This window comes from Lissotriton helveticus, chromosome 2_1, assembly GCF_964261635.1.
Source record: "Lissotriton helveticus chromosome 2_1, aLisHel1.1, whole genome shotgun sequence".
Lineage (NCBI taxonomy): Eukaryota > Metazoa > Chordata > Amphibia > Caudata > Salamandridae > Lissotriton > Lissotriton helveticus.
The window spans coordinates 1,224,232,790-1,224,257,803 of NC_136059.1; the positions used below are offsets into that span (position 1 = coordinate 1,224,232,790).

General features: G+C 46.1%; 1 protein-coding gene across 2 annotated transcripts in view; it reads left to right on the forward strand.

The window, feature by feature from the left end:
* Positions 1-25,014, forward strand: part of LOC144818567 (E3 ISG15--protein ligase HERC5-like) — a 400,809-nt gene that overhangs the window by 301,341 nt on the left and 74,454 nt on the right. For both annotated transcript variants that reach the window (XM_078676098.1, XM_078676099.1), the window contains one exon: positions 5,256-5,422. In XM_078676098.1, coding sequence (XP_078532224.1) covers positions 5,256-5,422 — 167 coding nt within the window. The remainder of the gene's footprint in view (positions 1-5,255; positions 5,423-25,014) is intronic.

Consider the following 25,014-nt stretch of genomic DNA (forward strand, 5'->3'; position numbering starts at 1 on the left):
TTAGCATGTTTATAAAGAAGTAAATGGATTATTGCACCACCGCATTATCCTAACAAGTATTTAATGTTGTTTATGAAACTTGAACAAATGTCGTATTCTACAGTAATGTGCTACAACATTACCATTTTCTTTAAACAGCCTTGAAAAAGTCGGGGGTTACATTCCCCAGAACGACGAAACACGTGTCGGCTGTGACGTCTCCTTCAATAAACAACGACAAAACCCTGAACAAAAGGATTTAGAAATTTATTTTGATGTTGTATGAATTGAATTGTGAAAACACTTGTACTTAACAACTATTTATAATACTAAACGTGTGCTAGGGAGTAATATACCATTCCAATAATCTTTAAGCATAGGACAAAATAAAAACATATGAGTGATATCAGCCCCGTTTAGATCGCATTTAGGGCATTTTGTACGTTCGCTAAAATTATTGTTCCTTGCCCATTTAAGAATTCTCTCTGGGGTATGATACAGTTGGCATATAGTTTTAAACATTTGCAATTTAAGACTAGAAGAGTGAACTGACATATCTAAGCTCTTAAAAGATAAGGTAATTAAATCGGGTGGTACATTTGCGGTTAGCCTTGTATTCCATTTCTCGGTAAGTTTTATAATATCGCTAGTATTAAAGTCCGAGAATAGTTTATATCCTATACTAATCAAGGCTTGGTCTGATTCTCTGTAAATACAATTCCAAAAGTCCGAATCTATTACCAGATTAAGTTCTAATTTTTTCACTAAATAATCCTTGATTTGATAGTATTTAAACCTAGCCAGTTCAGATAAATTATAGCATTGCTTTAGTTTTTCAAATGTCATAAATCCTTGATGATCATACAGGTCTCCCAGTAGTCTAATACCAGATTCTAAATATATTCTGCATATTGACTCATGAAAAATTGAAGGAAATCCTGGATTACCCCAAAGAGGTGTTTTATAATGAAGATGAGAGACATTACATTTCATCATGATGGAGCGGCAGATATTAACAGTATCTCGTATAGTCTTGAATTTAACCCTTTTGAAGTAATTAGGGTCATTTAATCTGTAAATAAACATATTGACATCCTGACCTAACAAAAATTTATGAAAATACAAACATTTATCCAAGATTGTTAAACTACGAAAACGGGTTAAAAAAGCCGACCAGTAATAGAGTTTGAAGTCTGGAAGAGCCAAGCCTCCTAGACTAAAAGGAAATTTAAGTGAAGAGATTGCCCGTCTGGCTTTTTTATATCCCCATATAAAGCTACTAATGATCCCTTCTAATCTGACAAAATAAGAGTTATTAACACGTAAAGGAATTGCACGAAATAAATATAAATATTTAGGCAGAATTTTCATTTTAATTAGATTTATACGTCCAATGATATTAAGGGGAAGTTTGTGCCATTTCTTAAATTGCATTGCAGTCTCTTTTAATAATATTTCATAATTTAAAGCCACTGGACAGTCTAGTTCAAAGCCATCTGATGCCTGCCAAATCGAAAACTAGTGGTACCTTAAGAGAGATGAAGGGATTCTTTCCCTGTGGCAAATGCCGAGCATGTGAAAACAGCAGACGCACATTGACATATTCTATTCCAGGCCTAGGGAAACCAAAAATGATCAGTAAATTCATCACATGTACAACACACTACGTAGTGTATTGCCTGGTCTGTCCTTGCAGGCTCAAGTATATTGGAAGTACCATCAATAATGTAAAATTAGGATACTAGAACATCAACGCGCCATTACGAATAAGGATACAACTTATCCGGTGGCTCGGCACTTTGCCAAAGTACATGGAAGCAATAGAGAGTTGCTCCGATACTTTGGCCTTGATTATGTACCATTAAATCCTAGAGGCGGAGATAGATTGCTTAGTCTCCGCAGACTAGAATCTCGCTATATCATAGACCTGCAGACCAAGAGCCCCACAGGTTTAAATATTGGTGAAGAACTCACAGTACATCTGGGAAAATGAATCTTGAACCATTATATGTATTTATGTGTTTTATTAGATCATGATGAAGACTGCTCCAAAAACCTCTGAGTATGTAACACTTCTAATTGTCAGAATAATGTGATTGATTGATTGACTAACGGATTTGACCACTTCACTTTACTTTCTGCAGCTTTTAAAAATAGTAGGAAGGTATTGCGAAGGTATTGCACATTTTCGGATGGAGATACATTCTTATATGAACTGTTTTATGAATTTCACCGGATACGAAACGGTAGACATGCCGATATACGGCATGATCTGATTTTGATATGATACTTTTAAAACTGTATTGGGCATTGTTGATGTAAAAGGGTAGCCTTATGAGCGCTTATTTGGTAACTATGCCAGTACTATGCCGACACATGGCGAGATCTAAACTTTTTACTGGCAGTGGCTAAAATTTCTGTGCGGTGGGTGGTTGATGCAATATTAAATGGATTGTTCCGTATATGTACACCCCATTCCATGTATTTCATGTAATATATGTAATCTTAGATGATTCGCACGCTAAATAATGGCCGCCACGCTTTACCAGCGCTACAATATGCATTGAAATTGTAGTCCGTCCTCACTTTCGACCTATGTGAGGACGTATACAAAATGAGCCGCGCACAGCATACCATAGACACTGAAGAAGGACTTTTTGTCTGAAACGCGTTTGTCTACTTTACTGCTGTCTTTGGCGAAATAAAATCCTGCTACCTACCCGGAGTGCTTTAAATCTCTTTTTTCAAAGAAAAACTGAGCGACGAGCCTGTATATATATATATATATATATATATATATATATATATATATATATTACCTGCTGGCGGTCGCCAGTAGGTAGTTATAGTTAGAACCTTGTTTCTATTCAAAAAGCGTTTATTCTTTTGCCAATATCTTTGGCGTCGTTTGACGAATCTTCGCGAAGTTTTCTAAACTAATGGCTCACTCAGGTCAGCTCCTGTCTCAAAAGTTTAGGGATGATTCGTCAAGCAGTGGTGTAGAAAAAAGGTGGGTCCCAAAACACGTTTACCTATGTTAATTTCCATAGGAATTTTTGGACCAGTCTAAAGCCCGAACTGCTAAACGGAATTACACCAAATTTGGCAAAAAGGTAGCTCTTGGTCCAGAAAACGACCTTGTTAAAAAAAATGGTGTAAATCCGTTCAGTAGTTGCTGAGAAATTAAAAAAATAAAAATACAGATATCTGAGCACCGAGGATGATTCGCGAATCCTCCCGAGCACGAGCTTCATTTTGATTGGCTGCCAGTACTCCAAACCAGGAAGTGTTAGTAGCCATCTTGTGACTCGGTAACCGAGTCACAAGACAACAGTTAAAAAGATGATAAAAAACAAGAAAAGGGGTCATGGTAGAAACACCCTGACCCCCTAGGCCTCCTCAGGGGGTCCCACAAGGAACACCAGGCCCTAAAAAAGCATTACAAAATAAATCGGCAGAATTTGCGCATACTGCCGAAATTCTTTTTTAAAAACTAAGCGCAAACTCCCACTGCTTTGTTTGTTTTAAGCCGCCGGGTGGGCCAGGTCCTGGGGGCAATTTATAATTATGGTGTGGGGGCCCCCACAGCCCCGGGGACCGCCACCTCCCTGCAGCTTAAAAAAAATACATGTGGGGTGCTCCTAACCCCCACACTGCCCCGAGGACCGCCATCTCCTCGGGGCGTTGCTTTAATAAGGGCTGGGGGCCTCGCGGTCCCCCCCAAGCCACGGGGACCGCCACCTCCCCGGGGTTCCAATCAAATTAGACGAGTGTGGTGGGGCTCCTGCCCCCCACACTGCCCCAGAGACCACCATCCACCCGGGGCACTAATTATTTAAATACGGGGGTCTGTTGCCACTACCTACCCAGGGCTTTAAACAGTTGGCAGCGGGACCCCGCGGCCCCCCCTCCTGGAGCCCTCGATGGCCCTGGGGACCGCCAGCCCCCAGGGCCGGCTCCTGCAATGTCCCCGGGTGCATGTTAGCAGCTCCCCTTGCCCAAAAGCAATTTTGCCTCCCGCAGGTAGGGACCGTGGGGGCATTGAGGCTCCTCCTGCGGTCCCCCAACTTGAGGGCTGGTCCCAGGGGATGGGGTCCCCGTGGCCAGAAGTGGGCCCCTCCCCTGTAATAAAAAAAACAGAAGGCCAGCTCTGGGGGATGGGACCCCCTGGGCTATAATTGGCCTCAGGAGAGGAGCCACGCAGCCCCCTTCATAAATAAAAAAAAAATGAAAGACTGGCCAAGCCCCAGGGTATGGGGTCCCCGGGGCCAGAAGTGGCACAGGGAAGGGGGACCAAGTGCCCCCCTCCTGAATATGTAATATTTAAAACAAAAACAAAAAAAACTTGGCAGTGCCCCGGGGGATGTGCTCCCCTGGGCTGATAAAGGCCTCAGGAGGGGGGCCGCGTGGGCCCCCTCCAAAAAAAAAAAAAGGCTGACCAAGGCCCTGGGGGATGGGGTCCCCAGGGCCCCAAAAAATTGTAAGAGAAGGGGTACCACACAGCCCCCTTCTAAAGAAACCACAAAAAAAAGCTGACATTTCGACAGAGGCCCTGCCTCCTCCCTGCACCACTCTGCAAACGCGCCTCTTGGCGCACTGCTGGTGGGGCGATGAGGACTTCTTGTGTCCTGAGGATCTCAGGACACAAGTGGACTTCATCCCCGACCAGCAGTGCGCCAGGACCCACGCTTGCAGAGTGGTGAAAAAAGGGGTTGTGGCTTTGAGCACTCTGGGCAAACCATCTGTATGGGGTATACTGGAGGTAACAGAAGGGCTAGTTGGCCCCCAGGGACCCTCAGGAGGAAAGGGGACTTCATCACCCAACCAAGAGCGCACCAGGAGGCGTGTTTGCAGAGTGGTGGAGAAAGGGGGCGTGGCCTGTGTCCACCTCTCAGCAATACCACTGTGTGGGGCTTACTGGAGGTAAGAGGTAGGCTAGTTGGCCCCTAAGGGCCTCCAGCAGCAAAGAGGACTTCAATCCCCATCCAAGAGCGCACCAGCGAGCGCGTTTGCAGAGTGATGGGCAAAGGGGGCGTGGCCTGCTATGAAAACTTGTCATTACAAGCTGCTAAATAAAACATTAATATTGGAAATACTTCTGCTGCATTGCTAGATCTTCAATGCACATAGAATTACGTGGTATGAAGGTATTGAAAGAAAAAGTCTAATTTTTGCTCAAAACTGAAAGAGAAACATTAGAAATCATTTGTTACTTGTGTATTGTGAGGCTTTGCCACAACTTGTTTTTGTACAGTAAACGCTCTGTTTCTTTCCAGCCTATCTTCGAGCCAAAAAAGTACTACCTTTTTGGGATTCTGTGTGGGCTGACAATATTTTACTGCCCCAGTATATATCTGCCATTTCCATTGGCTCTCTTCAGCAAACTGCTAGACCAGCAGCCAACATTGGCAGATCTGAAGGAGCTCGACCCTGTTGTAGGAAGGTACGTATTGGCCTAATGAATCTATGTGCACGTGCATAATGAACTAAAATAAAAAGTCAGCATTTTTACAGATATTTTTGTTGCAACACCATGGAGTGTGTTTCTTTAATTCTACAATAAGCTTCCGATCTACATGACATGTAACTCAAAGGAGTATACAGGTTTATGAGGCAATGTCATAGCAAGCTGATGTTTGTTCCTGGAAGTCTTTATCGGCTATCAATATCGATGTTTCGTCCTCATCTGACTTTAGAGATAGACACCTTGGTGTCCCTCGGGCACCACACTAGTGAGAGGTAGATGCAACTATGTCTAAATGTTGTTGTCCCTTTCTCTCCAGGGCAGAGGGGCCATCACCTCTTTGTTCATATATTCACAGTATCATTAATTAACTGAAATAGAAAGCTATTGTACATTCTTGTAGGCTTCTCTTTTTGTGTACATGGGAAAATCCCTCTTTTTGGTTTGGCACCCTCATTGTTTGCTGAATGGTATTGCTGGTTTTTGGAGGCTTGCATATTAGTACTATGTGCTCTGACACATGGATGTCAGCGTCACTGATATAGGCCTATCAAAAAATTAACAAGGGCCTCAGCCTTATTCTTTGATTCCTTTATCAACCCTATCTCCTTCTTTAGATGTACTCAGGTCCCACTGACCAGTGTCCTTTTCAGAATCAAAATACCCTTTTGAAGTGCACAAGAGAGTCTGGCTATCCCTTCCTCCAGGGTGTGTGTCCCACACAGTTCTCAGGACTGTAGGCAGTCAACAAATCGGTTTGGAGTGGCTCCTCCTACCCCGCATGCCTCTACAAGGCCCTGGGCTTCCAATATGGGACACACAGGTCTCCATTCACTGCATCATACACAGGCCTACATACATTACGGCATGCACACGCAAACACATGTGAGCTGCAGGTGCTATATACCAACTTGATGTAGGCCAAGGGTAAGTTAAGCATACACCAGCAGAGCATTCCATGAGTGAGACAGTAGGTCTAACTCCTGTGACACAGGTAAAAAGGTCTGTTCATTCTACTGATCAGGTATGCTACCACCATCGCTATCATGCTACTTGACTCTGGCCAAGGTCAGTAGCCCTTTAGCACTACCAGGTTAACACTTTGTGTACCCTTCCTGGTTTAACAAGTCCACAGTCTGTTTGGTGGTTTGTGGTTAGCCAGTTGCCATAGCAAAGAGGTTGCCATAGCAGTGTAAACACTCTGGAATGGTGGTATATGGGCAGTTGTAAGAAAGCTGTGCTGTGAGCAGATTTTTGCTCTTGTTCGCCTATTTAACCTGGATTTAACTTCCATCTGCCTTACATGGTTACTACAAATTGGCAACGAGACATGGAGTTTACCTGTGTGCTACTGTATCCTCATTCTGTATTTCTGCAGTGGCCATGTGAAGAGTTGCTGTGGCACCTGAAGTCTTCTCGCGCAGTTCTGTGGAAGTGACATTGATGGACCTGTGTAGCATGTCCAGCAGTGGTGAATTTCCAGTTTTCTTGAGTTTTTTTTCCCAGGATTTGGATGGTGGTTCCAAGAGGAGAGCAAGTGGTCCTTTGGTGTATTTTACGTGTGAGCAGCGCAAGCCGATGGCGCGAGTTAGAGTGGGAGCTGTGGATGTGATATTGTGTGCCCATCAGTGCGTCGCCAGTTGTCCTGAGTTACCACAAGGGCGCCACGGAACATCACGTTGTTTACAGGCCATTGTTGATTGACTCATGGTGTGGTGAGGATTTGTTGGCGGTCATGCTACTGGACTCTACGTTGCGGCCATCTTTAATTGTTCCGTGATGGTTATTCTACCTGCAACCTTTTAGCAGTGACAGGCGCACCTGGGAGTAACAGTGTTTCCGCCTGCTCCTATGTGGGGACCATATCTATGATGACATGCACACCATGCAATAACTGTGCATCACATGCACTCCTTGCAGCTGGTTAATTGGTTGTGTGGGTTTCCTAACGGTGACACGCACACCTGGAAATTACTTTTCACAATATCCACCTTACGGTGACTCGCATTCTAGACTCCTTTTATTTGATGAATGCATTTCTCCTCATGTTATACGGTGATGTGCACGCCTAACATCTGAGGTACTATTGCTTTATTCTGCATTGCTCTGCCTATATCTTTGTGAATAAGGCGGTGTGGGAAGAGACATTTTTGATTGTGCTAGGCAACAATTTGAAGACAACAGGTATACATCCAGTGACATTCACAGGAGAAAAGATTCCCATGTTAGGTTACAGTACTGTGAGTTCAAGGGAAGGAAACGTTTTGGAAAATTGCATGGCAGAATCAGGACCGTCAGTTCTTGGTTTGATTCGTGAAAGATATTTAGGTATCATTCTAAATACTAATAGTAATGATCAAGTGTTGCTGGAAAAGTCTGAATTGGATTTGGTGGAGAGGTTAAGGAAAGGCTTTCCTGGTGATTTTTCAGGTACAGTGGGCAAACTCAAAGGGTTTGTGCACAAGATTGTACTCAAGACATGGCTAAACCAGTATGTCTTAGAGTGATAAATAATCCTTTGTTTGTTAAAGATGAAGTTGCCAAGGAGAACCGACTGAGTGATCAGGGAGGATTGCACCTTATGCTATTTTGCAAGGAAGGCTAGTGGGCTGATAAGGTTGTGCATTGACTTGAGGGACCTAAACTAGAATATTGTTGTTGATGAGTGTCCTCTTCCTAGGATTAATGAGTTGCTTGCTAAGACTGAGGGGATCAAGTGGTTCTACACCATTGATTTGACTTCCGCTTATCATCAGATACCTCTTCATACTGATAGTAAACGTTTTACAGTATTTATCACTCCTCTCTGGTGCTATTGATTTGTTAACATGCTGTGGTGGTGGTGTCAGCTGCTGCTGTCTTTCAAAGGTCAATGCATAAATAATTTAGAGGTCTAGAAGGCATGATAGTTGGACATAATCTCTTCTTGGAAGATTGAGGGCAAATGGTTTAACAGCGTAAATGAAGAAATGTAGGTTTTTCAGGCAATCTGTCACTTATTTGGGACATGAAGTTAGTGAAGCTGGAGTTTCACCTAAGAAGGAAATCCTTGAGTCGATTGGAGATATTGGTGCCCCACCTTGTAGAGACAACTTCAGGTCATTCTTAGGTCTGTCGGAATTCTGTTCTAAGTTTGTGATGAATTTTGCAGAAAAGACCTTAAACTTGAGACAATTGTGGAAGGTACGTCAAGAGTTTGAATGGAACAAGGAAATGCCGATTGAATTTCAGAGAATTAAAAACTATATTTGGGGGGCGTGGCTCGGCCAGCAATCATGACGGACGCAGTTTAAACAAGCTCCATGTGCCCGCCACCTTAATCCAACATTAATCCTACCCCATCCGACTCTAGTGCAGCAAACCTGCTGTGCACAAGACGGAGGATTCACATGGACTAAAAATAAGGGATAAAACTCATAAGGCAGCGGAGACAGACGATATGGGGGTGGAGGAGACAGCAATCAGGGTGGACAAATTACCAAACTATGGATGTGTTCAGATCGTTTTCAACAATATTTCAATTAGTGATGTTGAGTCGGAAACTTTACCACCCTCTAAAAGACCTTGTAACCCCCAGGCATTTGTAAATACCGACATAACTACGTGCATGACGCACATTAACCCTCCAGTATTAAGTATGCCAATAAAAAATTCAAAAAACAACTGGGGAAAAAAGAGTAAAACCCAGCCTCGACCGAATACGGAGAATACTCCACGTATAAAAATTAGCAGTAAGGTTCCTTCCAGCGAAATAGGGGGTGTGCTTAATTCCATCGGTGAATTAACAAAGTATGTAAAAGAGTCTATGGACACCATTTTAAGAAGGCTAGACAAAATTGAGGAAAGTATGGAGATATTACATAAAAATCAGAACAAGGGTAACCTCAAGGGCAGTATACAAAATCATGAGCCAATTATAGCCTCTACTAAACCCCATAGTATACCCACGAAGGATGTGCCTTCTATTGTTAGTAACATAGGCAACAAGACAGGGCCTAGTGAAAAAATATCAGCCAACCTGTATAACAGAATAAGGAACAAGGGCGAGTGGCCTACAAATCCGGGGATAGAGGGAGATAGAAGAGGTTTGGGTGAGAGAATTTTGAGTGAACCAATGATGAGACCTCCGACCCCCTTTTCTTCCTCAGAAAGTACAGTTTGCCCATCTAACTTAAATCTATCCCCCACTACTACACCATATATTGTAATTTTAGCAAATCTTGTCCCTCTTGACCGGGGGGAAGATGAAACCTGGGTGTCATTGCGGAATAAAGCCATACATTGGCTGGGAAATAGAACAGGGCTGTCTAATGCTATGTTTAAAGAATTAAAGATGATTAGGAGAATACGATGGATTGGTCCTAGTAGTAAGATATTACAAGGAGATTGTGTCCTTCTCACCTTTGGATCTCCACTCCTGGTAAGGGAAATATTCTGCAGAACACAGGAAAAAACATCTCTTATAATTGTATAAACGTGCTTCCCTTAGGTTTTTTCTATCAACCCCAGCATATCACAGGGTTCAACGATAATTATCCACTTACACAAGGTCAGTCCAAGCACAGTACCAGACATAGTGAAAATTATCAAATCACAAACAGCTCTCATGGTCCTATCTGTAATTTAGAGGTTTCGAACAGATGTAGGCCCCTTCAGACATTGGATGACATTGACTGACTACCTAGTCAAGCTAAACATAGCATGATAAGATGGGGGTCTCACAAACAGGCTTTCTCTGACTCTCGTTTGAATGAGGAGGTTACTTTCTTTACCACTGATCCACTAGAATGTCCTACATCAGTACATTTTGCATCAGGGTTAAGGCATACTGCCAGTGAAAGACGTATACAGCTTGGGGAAAGTAACTGGAGTGAAGTCCTACAGGTCACGTTGGAGTCCACAAAACACCCTGAATTGGATGGGGAACCAGTATTACAAAATAGTGCCACACTAGGAGTACTTTTTTGGAACGTGGCAGGTTTGCGAAACAAACTGAATAATCCTGTTTGGGTGGATTTCAGAGAGAAATTTGCTGTCTTGTATCTCCAGGAAACTTGGTTGGTGGCCAGACATTTCATACCCCTGCAGTCCACTCACTGCATGGGAGACACAAGGGAGGAATCTGTACATAATATGTTTCTAATTTGGTAAGGGCACCGAAGATAGAGTTGTTAAAATCTGAAATCTACTACTAAATAGTTCTGATTTATATAGATAATAAGTGTATTGTGGCCCTAAAAAACTTTTACAATGATGGACCAAAAGAGCATTCTGGGGTAATTTTAAAGACATTGAATAAAGACCTCGTTAAATTAAAGGAAATTAGGGTTCATGATGTAATCATCATATGGGGAGGGGATTTTAATGTCGGTCTGTGCCCCCTAGGTGGGGCTGGCAATTGTGGTCTGACTCTAGAAGATAATGATCCTTTAAATCACTTTTTGCACTCAGACCGGGGTGATTTCTTAAGCGAGATTTTATTCTCGCATGACCTCGGTTTTGCTGTTTAATCTGCCCCAGTGTGGATTTTGAGCATACTTTTACTGGCAGGGGGTTTGAATCAACAATAGACTTTATAATCAGCCCCAGTTGCTATTCATTTCTCATTTCAAACCACAACATTCATAACAAGCATTTACAATGCAATGGTTTTGCCTTTGTTAAAGTTAGAGCTATTGGCATTGCTCTTGACACTCTGAAGCTCCACTCTGAAGCTCCACTCTGAAGCTCCACTCTGCACTCTGAAGCTCCACTCTGAAGCTCCACTCTGAAGCTCCACTCTGAAGCTCCACTCTGAAGCTCCACTCTGAAGCTCCACTCTGAAGCTCCACTCTGAAGCTCCACTCTGAAGCTCCACTCTGAAGCTCCACTCTGAAGCTCCACTCTGCACTCTGAAGCTCCACTCTGCACTCTGAAGCTCCACTCTGCACTCTGAATCTGCACTCTGAAGCTCCACTCTGCACTCTGAAGCTCCACTCTGAAGCTCCACTCTGCACTCTGAAGCTCCACTCTGAAGCTCCACTCTGCACTCTGAAGCTCCACTCTGAAGCTCCACTCTGCACTCTGAAGCTCCACTCTGAAGCTCCACTCTGCACTCTGAAGCTCCACTCTGAAGCTCCACTCTGCGCTCTGAAGCTCCACTCTGAAGCTCCACTCTGCGCTCTGAAGCTCCACTCTGCACTCTGAAGCTCCACTCTGCACTCTGAAGCTCCGCTCTGAAGCTCCACTCTGCGCTCTGAAGCTCCACTCTGCACTCTGAAGCTCCGCTCTGAAGCTCCACTCTGCACTCTGAAGCTCCGCTCTGAAGCTCCACTCTGCGCTCTGAAGCTCCACTCTGCGCTCTGAAGCTCCGCTCTGAAGCTCCACTCTGCGCTCTGAAGCTCCACTCTGCACTCTGAAGCTCCACTCTGAAGCTCCACTCTGAAGCTCCACTCTGCACTCTGAAGCTCCGCTCTGAAGCTCCACTCTGAAGCTCCACTCTGAAGCTCCACTCTGTACTCTGAAGCTCCACTCTGAAGCTCCACTCTGAAGCTCCACTCTGAAGCTCCACTCTGAAGCTCCACTCTGAAGCTCCACTCTGAAGCTCCACTCTGAAGCTCCACTCTGAAGCTCCACTCTGCACTCTGAAGCTCCACTCTGCACTCTGAAGCTCCACTCTGAAGCTCCACTCTCCACTCTGAAGCTCCACTCTGAAGCTCCACTCTGAAGCTCCACTCTGAAGCTCCACTCTGAAGCTCCACTCTGAAGCTCCACTCTGAAGCTCCACTCTGAAGCTCCACTCTGAAGCTCCACTCTGAAGCTCCACTCTGCACTCTGAAGCTCCACTCTGAAGCTCCACTCTGCACTCTGAAGCTCCACTCTGAAGCTCCACTCTGAAGCTCCACTCTGCACTCTGAAGCTCCACTCTGAAGCTCCACTCTGAAGCTCCACTCTGAAGCTCCACTCTGAAGCTCCACTCTGAAGCTCCACTCTGAAGCTCCACTCTCCACTCTGAAGCTCCACTCTCCACTCTGAAGCTCCACTCTGAAGCTCCACTCTGCACTCTGAAGCTCCACTCTGCACTCTGAAGCTCCACTCTGCACTCTGAAGCTCCACTCTGCACTCTGAAGCTCCACTCTGCACTCTGAAGCTGCACTCTGAAGCTCCACTCTGCACTCTGAAGCTCCACTCTGCACTCTGAAGCTCCACTCTGCACTCTGAAGCTCCACTCTGCACTCTGAAGCGCCACTCTGAAGCGCCACTCTGAAGCGCCACTCTGAAGCGCCACTCTGAAGCGCCACTCTGCAGCGCCACTCTGCAGCGCCACTCTGCAGCTCCACTCTGCAGCTCCACTCTGCAGCTCCACTCTGCAGCTCCACTCTGAAGCTCCACTCTGAAGCTCCACTCTGAAGCTCCACTCTGAAGCTCCACTCTGAAGCTCCACTCTGAAGCTCCACTCTGCACTCTGAAGCTCCACTCTGCACTCTGAAGCTCCACTCTGCACTCTGAAGCTCCACTCTGCACTCTGAAGCTCCACTCTGCACTCTGAAGCTCCACTCTGCACTCTGAAGCTCCACTCTGAAGCTCCACTCTGAAGCTCCACTCTGAAGCTCCACTCTGAAGCTCCACTCTGAAGCTCCACTCTGAAGCTCCACTCTGCACTCTGAAGCTCCACTCTGCACTCTGAAGCTCCACTCTGCACTCTGAAGCTCCACTCTGCACTCTGAAGCTCCACTCTGCACTCTGAAGCTCCACTCTGAAGCTCCACTCTGAAGCTCCACTCTGCACTCTGCACACCAGCAGACCCCCGAGGCCCGGCTCGTGTCTGCACGTACATGCCGGTGCAGGGAACTCCCCGGACAGGGCTCCACCTCTCAGGCCTCCAGAGCAGCAGCCGGGAGCCCGGCCGGAGACGAGGAAGGCGGGGAGGACATGACGAGTGAAGGTAGGAGACAGGGGGAGAGAGGTTGGGGCAGGAAGGCAGGGGAAGAGAGGAGGGGAAAAAAAAATACAAAAAAACAAATCGACTCACCTGCACCTTGCGACGGCGGCACTTCTCCGGTCTCCCTCTTCGGCATGGGAGACCGGCAACGTCGAAAATCTCTCTGGCACTTCTCCGGTCTCCCTCTTCGGCATGGGAGACCGGCAACGTCGACGGCGGCGGTTCCCTCCAGGCCACGGGAGCCCCGCGGGCGCCGCCATACTGCTTGCCGTCTTCCTTCTTCCCCCGGGCTGCGGGGGGCGGGCACTTCCGGCCGGCCGCGCTAGGATTGGCCGGCCGGCCAGTCACGGGGCGGGAAACGGGGGAGAAGAGACGCAGTAGTGCCGGCAATGCCGGACCAGACTCGGGGGCGTTCCCGGCGTCGCGTGACGTCGGCAAAAGGCAAAGAATGTCAGGAACGCCCCCGTGTCTGGTCCGGCATTGACGGACAGGCCCCTCGTCCAATGGCAAGGCTCCGTTTACGGAGCCAGCCAATCAATGACGAGGGCCGACCCAAAGCACCCTACAGTTCTCAACAGGATTTCGCCTGCGCGAAAAGCTGCGCAGAGCGCAGCTTTCGCTAGGCAAAACCTAAAAACGGACTAAGTGACCATGTACCTTTAAGTATTAACATTAGACTCCCAACTGCCTCAGAATGACAACTTAACCAGCAAATCGCATGGGCTCGGAACATAACGTTAGAAAATTTAAATGGTTATTCTCTTCACTAGTCTAGTTGTAATAAAGATGAGCTAAACAAACACATTGTAACTGAGGCTTACAACTCAATCTTAGCCTGTCAGAGGGAAACCACTACATATGAAGATACATTAGCAGCATTCTCTGAAATCACTAAAAGTATTCAAAACTTGTTAAGGGCTGAAAGAAAAGCAACACACACTCGCAGACAGGGCTGGTTTGACTCCAATTGCACCAAAGCTTACACGAATTTAAAGAAGGCCCTCCATAAACGTGTGAGGGATAAGGAGGAAATCAGAGCGTTCAGGAAGGAATACAATCAAGCACGGAGTACAAGAAGAAGGCAGCTAAAGAAAAATGCATGGGTCAGCCTAAACAAAGCTTCCCTAAGGAAAGACAGTGCTTCCTTTTGGCAAGCAGTGAATGCACCTTTTTTGGGGGAAGTAAATAACCCATCAATGGTGGTGGCAATAGAGGAGCAGAAATGGGTTGATTTTTTCTCAAGTGTGTATAGCTTACAGGGAGATATCGATAGGGACAGTCCTCCATCTAATCAACAGGAGGGATGCCCTCAGGTCTCCCCACTGATTAACTTACAATTCACACATGAGGAAGTGATAGGGGCCATAAATGCCAGCAAGAGTGGAAAGGCCCCGAGGCCAGACGGGAACCCCATTGATTTATTTAAGTCTAATCTTTCACTCTGGACGCCGTTAATAACACGGCTCCTTCAAGCATGGTGCGCAAAGGGTTTTAATAAAACTTGGGCTGAGTCTATAATAATAATAATAATAATAATAGTCCCTATCTTTAAGAATGGGGACCAGGAAAGTCCTGCCTGTTACCGCCCCAACTCTTTACTAGACCCGTTGATGAAGGTGGCAGGCAGGATAGTTTTAAATCGACTTCGAAGCTGGGCTGAGGAATCAAATGTTTTAATGGATGTTCAGTATGGTTTAAGACAGGACTTAGGAACCACAGAGAAGGTTTTGAATCTTAGCATTTTAACAGAAAATATACTCAGGCGAAGCAAGGGAAATTTTATCTAGCATTCGTAGACCTCACAGCTGTTTTCGATTGTGTCATCCACTGTAAATTGTGGGATATCCTGATGGAATTAGAGGTGGACCCACTCCTGGTACAGTTCCTGAGACAATTATACAGTGGTGCAACTGCCAGGGTGCGATGTGGAACCAAGGGGGAAGTTACCACGCCGTTTAAAGTAGAGAGGGGGGTCAGACAGGGCTATGTCCTTGCGTCATTTTTGTTTACTCTCTATACTAACAAGTGATGGTGGCAAGGGCAAGTGATCCACCATATATTAATAAACGCCTGATAGTCTCCCTTCTCTACGCAGACGATGCGGTACTGATGGCTCGTATACAGTTGGGCCTACAAAGAGCCCTTGCTTCCTATACAACCTTTATGAACAGTCTGGGTTTAAAATGAAATGCCCAAAAAACTTTCGTTATGAGCTGCGGAAAAGGGAGACAGAAATGTACTAGCCTACCCCATGGGGATAGTAGGATAGAAATTACTAAAACGTTTACATATTTGGGGATCTTACTTGACTGCACTGGTTCCTGGCGAGAGGCTGTCAAAAGTTGGAGTCTTTACTTCATGAAATCAACCGCAGCAGTGTCCAACTTTGCTGAAAAATTAGGACAAAGGCCCCCCGAGATACTCCTTAAAATATATGAAGCAAAATGTTTATCGCCATTTTTGGGGCGGGAGTGTGGGATTACTATGATGCTAACTCTATCTAGTGTGTTGAAAATGCTTTTTAAAGTTTTATTTTAGCTGTATACTTCTGTATATAATTGCCATAGTGAGCTGGGAATTCCGTATATCATTGATGTCATCAAAGCCCAGCCAATGTTACTTTGGCACAGGATTTGGACCTCGATTATTACGGGTTTGAACCAAGAAATAATAAAGGACTCAATGAAGCTGTGACCAAGATCCCCTGGTTAAATTACATTAAAAAATGATGTGTGATCTTGGTCATCCTGAGTATTATAATTGCCCTGAGTCAATTAATTCTATCACTAGGAAAGAGTTTTAAAAAATGTGTATGAACTACCTGGAGGAAAATAGACTTGCGTTGGAAATCAATAAGCAAACCGTTATACAGCACCAATTGATTTTAATAACTTATGAAATTCAACCCTATTTATTATGTTGTCTAAATGGTTATGGCAGATATGTGCTAACACGTTTTAGATTTGGGACTTTTTATCGATTAATTAGCTACCCAAATAGAAATGACTGGTCAAGAGAGTTATGTTGCTGCCCCTGTGACGACCTATCTTCACAATCTACAATGCACATGGTCCTTTTCTGTAAATTATATGCAAAAGAAAGAGCAAGATGCATCCTGCCTCTTTTGAAGGCAGGGGAATGGAGACAATGTCGACCAGCCTTCTTACATCTGCAACTATTGGATAGCTTTTACAGCGTTAGTGCAATGGTCTGTTTTTTAAAAAGTGAACTTAGAGCCAGGAATTGCGTTAGTGGTTAACTGTTACTGGTAACTCAAGTTAAGTAAAATGTGAGTGATGGTTTTTGCAAGCTATACACAATGTGTAAAATGTTCTCCTCACCTATAAAAATTTGAGTTAATTATACTTCCTGGCCCTTTTTAGGGAAAATGAGTTCCTAGGAGGGAAAAAAAATGAAAATTTTTAATTATTTTAAGAGTGTTTAAATGTTTTTAACTTCGTTGTCTGCTTTTGTGATTTTATATGACTTAAATCGAATAAAGCTTATTTGATTGACTTGAAGAGGGATTTCCGCTGGTGGATTGCGGGCGAGTGCGAGGGCCGCGAGGAGCGTACTGAGCCCGATGCTCAGTGTCCCCTCACTTGCCATCTGATCCTGTGTGTCCGGGGCCTGGGCTGCGAGGTGAGGTGAGAGGGGGTGCTGGGGGTCTAAGCGGGGGTGGCCAGCGGCCGCGCGTCCTCGCCCTCCCGGGCCTGCCTGGGTGATGGTCTTTGTTGCCGGTCCGGGCCATGGAGGGCCCAGTGGGCCCAGCTGCATTTTATTGCCGTGGTTGCAGGGCTCGTTCCGGCCTGGGCATTGGTCAGCATGGGAGTCCGGCTGCTCTGGGGCCCTCGGGGCAAGGGGGTGGTGGTGCCCTTTTCCATGTCTGCGGGGCCCACTGGCGACGTGGGATGAAATCTCCCTCGGGGGGATACCTGGAGCAGGATGCTGAGGCGCGATCATCCGGTTGCGGCTGAGACGCACTGGGCGCTTTGTTGGTGCTGGTACATGAAGAGGTGTCCGCCTGCGGCCTTGGAGACAAGTGGCTGCCTTGGGCCCAGGATTGGGTCCGGGGTCTAGACTACGCACTTGCCGCCATCTTGGTTCTCCCTAGGGCCTCCAGTTAACAGGCATTGGCTCCGCTGGCCCCTACATCCATCCTGCAATGCTGGTTTGGGCCCTGTGGTTGAGGCTGAGGAAGTGGAGTTCTCCTGTGTGGTGGCAAGTAGATTTTGGCAACACATTACACCTCTGCATGCTGCACTTCTGAAGAGGATGCTACCCCTGGACGCAGGGATATTAGGGGTGTTCTGCCCGCTGGGGGTCCGGCAAGCTAGGTTCTTTTAGAGGAGCCTGCTTGGCCATTTGCTGCGGGTTACGCAGACGGCTGGATTAGATCCAGTGCGGGTTATGACCCAGTGGGTGATGGATTCCGTGAGGACCCGTCGCGGTGCGCCCCTTGGAGAGTCCCCAGAGGTGGCGGATCTGCGCCCCTGTGACCCTGTATACCCTGCCAGATCAAGATTAACCCCAGAAGTAACTGGAACTGCTAATTGGTGGGATTCACAATGGGGAAGGACAAACCTGGTGCCACGGGTCCGAAACAGAGCTCCCTGGACCAGTTTGCAATGTCTGCAAGTGGGGGCCCTCCACCTGGCCCTATTACGGATAATGCAGCCTTGCTTGCAGCCGTTACAGATGCAAGGGACACGTTGGAGGCAAAGATTGGCGCAGTGGGCACCGAGGTCTCATTTTTGCGGCAGGACCTGTGTAAGGCTGTGGACCGCTTCACCGAGGCCGAGACACGGGTGTCGTCTGTGGAAGACACTGTGCAGACGCTTCAACAGCAGGTCAATACATTGACTGTATTTTCCCAAGAGCTTGCTACCTGAGACGAGGACGCTGAAGGCCACGCAAGGCACAATAACCTCCGCTTCATTGGTTTTCTGGAGGGTTACGAAGGAGGCTCTATAGACCGTTTTTGTGGCTTAAGGATCTGCTGCCGGCGGACAAAATTTCAGCATGCTTTGTGGTTGAGAGGGCTCACCGGCGCTTACGAGAAAGCCACCCCCGTAGAAAATCCACGGCCAGTCATCGCCAAGTTCCTAAACTATGCGGACAGAGATGCAGTGCTGCAGTATGCCCGCTTGAATAAAAATAAGCTTGTTTTCGACTCCAGGCCCATTATGATTTTTCCGGACTACACCCGCCTGGTGCAACAACAAAGATAGTCATTTAAGCAGCGAATCTGAGGTTATGCGAACTCAACATCTCTTATATGTTACGGTATCCTGCCAGGCTTTGAGTGATTTATAACTCCAAAACATTCTTTTTCAATTTGCCCGAAACTGTCTTCGCCTGGTCCGACGAAAGGGCCCACCTGAAACAACACTCCCCACCGCCACTTGACTCTGACTCCTCTAGGGGCTCGCAGCAGAATCGATCGCGCAGGACGAAGTCTAAGAGGCGGCACCGTTCTGGCTCTGACTGTCGATCTTCCAGTCCTGTACAAGCATCTTGACTGACCCATGGCCAGTGATATTCCTATTAGTACATATCTGATTGTTCATGGGTTGGGTTTACCCCAAGTGTTCTGCACTAAGTAGAGTTGGACATTACGCATGGTGGCTAACCTGCACAGCCGCTAGCTCCCCACGGTTCATGTTCTTTGGGGTGGTTGGGATCCATTGGAGGGGGGCCTTGGAGTCCGTGGTTTGGGTTCTGAGGTTCCCCTTACAGCGACAGATGCTCCTAGTTCTTGGCAGTATCGAGAGGGAGGAGGGAGGTCATTCGAAGGGGCGGGGGTTTCAGAAATGTAGAGTTATGTTTTTTGTTGTTTATACACGCGGACGCACATTCCATTCTTCACTTGGCAGACCATTACTTTTAGACCCATGCTAGATATATGGCACTTCCGGCAACGGGTTCCCATATCGGTAAACTGATGGTAGTGACTTGGAATGGTCGGGGGGGGGCTGCTCAACAAGGTAAAACGGGGGGGCCGTCCTTAGGCAAGATAAACGATATGGGGCCGACATTTTTGTAGGTAAGAAGGCTTCTTGTCTAGCTAGGCTCAGATTCCAACAGGTATTCCATGCTGGTTTCACTAGTGGCTCCTGTGGGACCGCTATTCTTATTCATGCTCGTGTCCCCTTCCTTCATACTGAACTCTGGACGGACCTTGGGGGTAGGTACGTTCTCCTGACAGGGACGCTTTATGGTGAACCGCTCACACTGGGCAGTGTAAATGCTCCCCTGCCGCTCAGGACTACGTTTGTGGAAGCTTTTACACAGGTGTGGGGCGAACTCCCTGAGGGGCTGTTCTTATTGGGTGGTGACAGCAATGACGTTATGACACCACTTGATAGGAGATGGGGTCGGGGAGGATCCCCCCAGGCACCTCCAAATTATCATTGCTTGCTGGGGCATTGGGTTGGGCAGATCTATGGCGGGAATACCATCCCACCGAGATAGGCTTCACATACTTGTCGGTGGAAATAGCTCCATTTCTCGATTGGACTAACTGTTCACACCACAGAGTTATGTCCACAGGTTCTTCCAGGTCTCTCATCTTCCGAGATGGTTGTCGGATCACTCGCCTGTCACGGTGACACTCCTCCTAAATTTTTCAAAGCCCCTGCTTAGATGGCAGATGTCTCAGTGGCATCTGCATGATCCTGATTACCAGGAGTGCCTCCACACTGTTATCCACGATTATCTCTCCCTGAACGATGACTCCGCCCCCTGTAAAGTAATCCTGTGGGAGCCCCTGAAACCTACCATTAGAGGGGTGGACATTAGCTATAGGTCTAACGACAAGCGCTCCCCCAGAGGGCCGAACTTGAGGCACCGTGCATTTCCTTGGAAACGAAATACTTGCTGGAGCCTACTCCGACCCTTCGGAGGAACCTGTCCCTTGCGCAACATCTGCTGCACCATCATCTTACAGAGGAAAGCGAAAGAAATCTGGTTGGCGTCCCAGTATTGGATACACCAGTGAACGGACAAATCCAGTAAAATACTACACAGATTATGTCAAGCCAGGCAGGGCCCGGCCATGGTCCCTGCCATCAAGGGTAGTGATGGTGTCTTGCGTACAGTCCCCACGGAGGTGGTGGAGGAATTCAGGCGTCATTTTTCCTCGCTCTATACCAGGAGGGAACAGGTCTAGGGAGAAATCATGGCAGAGGTACGGCAGGATGTTCCTCTTTTTAAAGCCTGGCTGTCCACCAGAGGATCCATCCTCATACCGCCCTATCTCCCTAATCAACTTTGAATACAAATTGCTGTGGAAAGTCCTGGCGGATCGCCTGCGGTCATGCATTCAGGATCTGGTCCATATGGACCAATTTGGCTTCATGCCGCATCGGGCCACTCGACATAACATCCGCCATGTCCACAATGCTATGGATTTGGCCACGGAGCTGGGACACCCTGCAACCTTACTCTTGGCAGATATAGACAAGGCCTTCTACTCCCTTAGCTGGGAGTACCGCTTCCAACTTCTAGAGCGATTAATTTCGGTCCACGTTTTGTAGCTTATGCGCGCCTACTCTATACGGAACCTATGGCCTCTGTGCGTATAGCTGGCCACCGTTCTCCCTTTTTCCCCGTTGGTCGAGGCACACGTCAGGACTGCCCCCTATCCCCTCTCCTCTTTGCCCTGGTGGAGGAGCCCCTGGCGGCGTGGGTCCGCGGGTATCCGGTGCTGAGAGGTTTTGACTGGCCACACTCACAGCCGGACCGTATTGTGCTTTACACAGATGATGTCCTGTTTTTTATGACCGACCCTTGGATTTCGGGTCCACGTATTCTGCAGATCCTCCAGATCTTCGACCAGAACTCGGGGCTCCACACTAACCCTGCTAAATCAGTGCTGTTCCCAGTATGTGGCCATCAGGGCAGAAGCACGTGGGCTGCCCAGTTAAAACGCCACAGAAGGGTTTCAATATTTGGAAGTATTTGTGTCCCCCTGTCCGCAGATTTTGTGGTCACTCAATATAAATATGCTCCTTGCCAACCTCCGAGATGAGACAGCTATCTGGTCTTCCCTGCCTCTCTTGTAATACGGGCGATCTGCCATTTTTAAAATGTTCTCTTTTCCCAGGGTTCTTTACCATCTGCAGAATTTCCTTTACCATAAACCGCAGGCATGGTTCGCACAAATTCATGCCATACACAATACATTTTTATGGGGGGAGGGGCGATTAGAGTGGCACTTCAGACCAGTACGCAATCCACCTATTGTGGAGGTTTCACTGCTACAGACGTATACTCCTACTATGTGGCGGCTCATCTGTTAATCATTAACGACTGGTGGTATAATTCACCTATGGACCTGGAATTCGCATTAGAACATATGGCCATGGGGAGGACTACCCTCCTGACTCTACAGTGCGCAGAGTCTTGATTTTTTACCACATGCCAGTCGAACAACGATCAGGTTGTGGCGGTATAAGGTTTGACGAATGGGATGGCACATGCTGCTGACGCAGGCGATGCCCTTAAAGCACAGTAATTATTTATGCTATAGGTTGCAGTCCTACGAGATGTAGAGCTGTCTCCCTGGGCACTAGTTAATTGCTGCGTTAAACCAGCTCAATTTCAATCAAAAAAAGTTTCTTCACTTATGTTTCTTGAATTCAATTATAGCTTTATTTGCTTATTTCATCCTTGATGTTGTAATCACATCTGATTTCATTCAATCATTCAAGTTTCTTGTGAATTTAATCATCAATATCCATGTTGTACATCACAATTGTGCCCAATGCATTTCGGCGTACAACGCCTTCATCAGGGGGTTATCTAAAAAACAAACAAAGTGTACATGCATATTGTTTACTTCATGGGGTGATCCATGATTGCATACCTATACCAATGCTGTTATCTTTCACAGTATACTTAGAGTGCCTATATCTATAAATATATCTGTATTATGTGTTGTGTGTCTCTAACCTTTGTTGTAGTGTTAATCCTCAGTTCAAAATAACCTCCTTTAATAACCGACTTGTTGGACATCTCCCTTAGTAGTCAATATCATTAAACAACTTCGTTTGCCCATGATGTTAACATAGCTTATTGCACAATCCCGTTCCTTTCGACTGGGTTAAAAGTGTGATCTACTTCTAATTCAATAATCAACTTCAAACCTTTTTCGATGTTTTTACCCTTCACGCTGTGACCGCTGCAGTCAAAGAAAGCTTGTCACTTTAACGATCTCTCGTGTCTTTAAATTCACAACTTTAGTAAACCGCACTCGTGAATTAATGCTATTGTTCACGCTCTTAAATGGCCCCTTTGCTGCCTGCTACGCTGTTTGCTAAACGTGAACACTCGCTCTTACAAGTCCCTGCTATGTGGGTTTCGCTCACCTTTCCACGATTCTAAGTGGTTTCTTTCCTCATACTTCCTGGCTCGACGTTTGCGTGTGGGTCAAAACGGCTCGATCTGTGATCGCGTATCGCGCTACTGCAGCTGAGTCTGTTTTACGCGCGTGCGTGTTACTGTTCTACATGTCTTAAAGGGAAAGTGTTCTATTAAGCGCTTGTGTGCAAAAAACTTTATTGTTCTTCTATTAACGGGCTCATGTGTCGGTATATGCAGGAAAAAAGTATAAATCTGAAATATATACCTACTTTACTGAGCTTAAAGATGCATATAGTAAGAGTGAGGCTTGTCTATGATGGAATACAACTGCACCATATTATAACTACATACATTCAGTCAGATGCCTTGCATGAACATGATCTCTGAGGTTTTTACACGGGTGAGTCTCATAACTGTAACAGGAACTCGAAGAGTTCTTTACAGGTAACATGTAAATTCCACTTTCGTTTACCCATGCGGCTTTAATGAGTTCAAATGATATATCCAATAATTTCCTCTTTTGGGAAGGTTTTTCTATTGTCAGTCCCTTCTTTTTTTTGTACCACTTCCAATATGCATGCTCTCAGTTGGCTTATATGATGTTTGGCATCTAGAAAGTGGGCTGTGATGGTAGATTTCATCATCTTTGTCCTGATGTTGCTTTTGTGCTCATTCAGTCTCGTTTTCAACTTCCTTTCTGTTTGTCCCACGTAGACTGAGCCACATGGGCACTTTAACATATAAATGATGTTTGTCGTATCACATGTTGCGTTTACTTTCAAATGGATCTTATGGCCTTTCATCGGGTGTGTGATTTGATTGCCTCTGATAATATTATGGTGATTACTACAATTTGTACATGGTACTGTGCCTTTGTATGTTACAGACAATTTTTATCCATCGGTTGTTTCAGGATTTCGCCTAGATTCTTGGCTCTTGTATACGCAAACAAAGGTTCAGAGGCAAATATGTTGTTGAAATCTGGTTCCACTTTCAATATAGCCCAATGTCTCTTTATGATAGTTTTAAACTGAGTGCTCATGTATACATATTTGCTGACACACGTTATCCGATTGTCGGTTTTCCGTGAAGTTGGTTTAAGTAATTCTTCTCTAGTTTTGTTGTTGCTTCAGAGAATTGCCTGTTCTAATGCTTGGTCTGGGTAACCTCTATTTTTGAAACGCTGTGTCATGATTTTTGTTTGTTTTTCTTGTTGTTCCGGTTCCGAGACCACTCGTTTTACCCTTAGCAGTTGCGAGTAGGGAAGGTGCTGTTTTAATGATGGAGGGTGGTGACTCTCATATCTCAAAAAGTTATTTCTATCTATAGGTTTTCTGTAAAGGTTAGTGGCAAAACCTGTAGGTTTCCTTGTAATTTCCACATCCAGGAAATGAATCAGTTCATCTTGTATTTCCCACGTGAATTGAATTCTGTCATCAATTGAGTTCAACGCTTCTACTTGATTCTGCAATGTTTCTCTCATACCATTCCATATGACGAATATATCATCTATGAAACGGACATACAATTCCATATTGGTCTTCCACTCCTCTTTATTATATATATTTTCTTCTTCAAAAGCTGTTGTGTACAAATTCGCATACGATGGAGCTGCGCAATTTCCCATGGAGGTTCCACTTTTTTGTAATTATTAACGTCAGGTGGCCGCACTGAAAGGGTTCCGCCAATTTGACCGGATAAAGATTTCCACTTTAAGGGACATATGCGGGATGCAGTCCTGAAATCATTTCAGCGACTGCAGAAGGAGTTCCATCTCCATAAAACCCAGTTCTATAGGTACCTCCAACTATGTCATGCCTTGACTCCCTTGCTTGTAGACATTATCGATCTTCCTGAATTCCATCCGCTAGAAGGCCGCCTTCTTATGAGTGATCTAAGTGCATACAAAATAAGACTGATATACCAGACACTAAGGACGCACTCCAATACGACCCTACATAAAAGGAGGAGGGCGTGGCAGGACAACATTCCAGACCTGACCTATGAAGACTGGGCGGAGGCGATAGATAGTCCTCGTGGTGCAACGGTCGCTTCCAGATACCACCTTATTCAGTTTAAGAATGTGCATCGTGTGTATTACACTTGTCTTCGTCTTTGGAGGATGGGAGTGGTGGCATCCCACCAGTGCTTACGATGTGGCAGGGAGGAGGGGACATTTCTCCATACAGTGTGGAGCTGTGTGACTCTACAGCCCTTCTGGCGTAGGGTATCGACCTGCCTTAAAGAGGTGCTGTCCTGGGACCTCCCGCAAGATCCCTAGTAC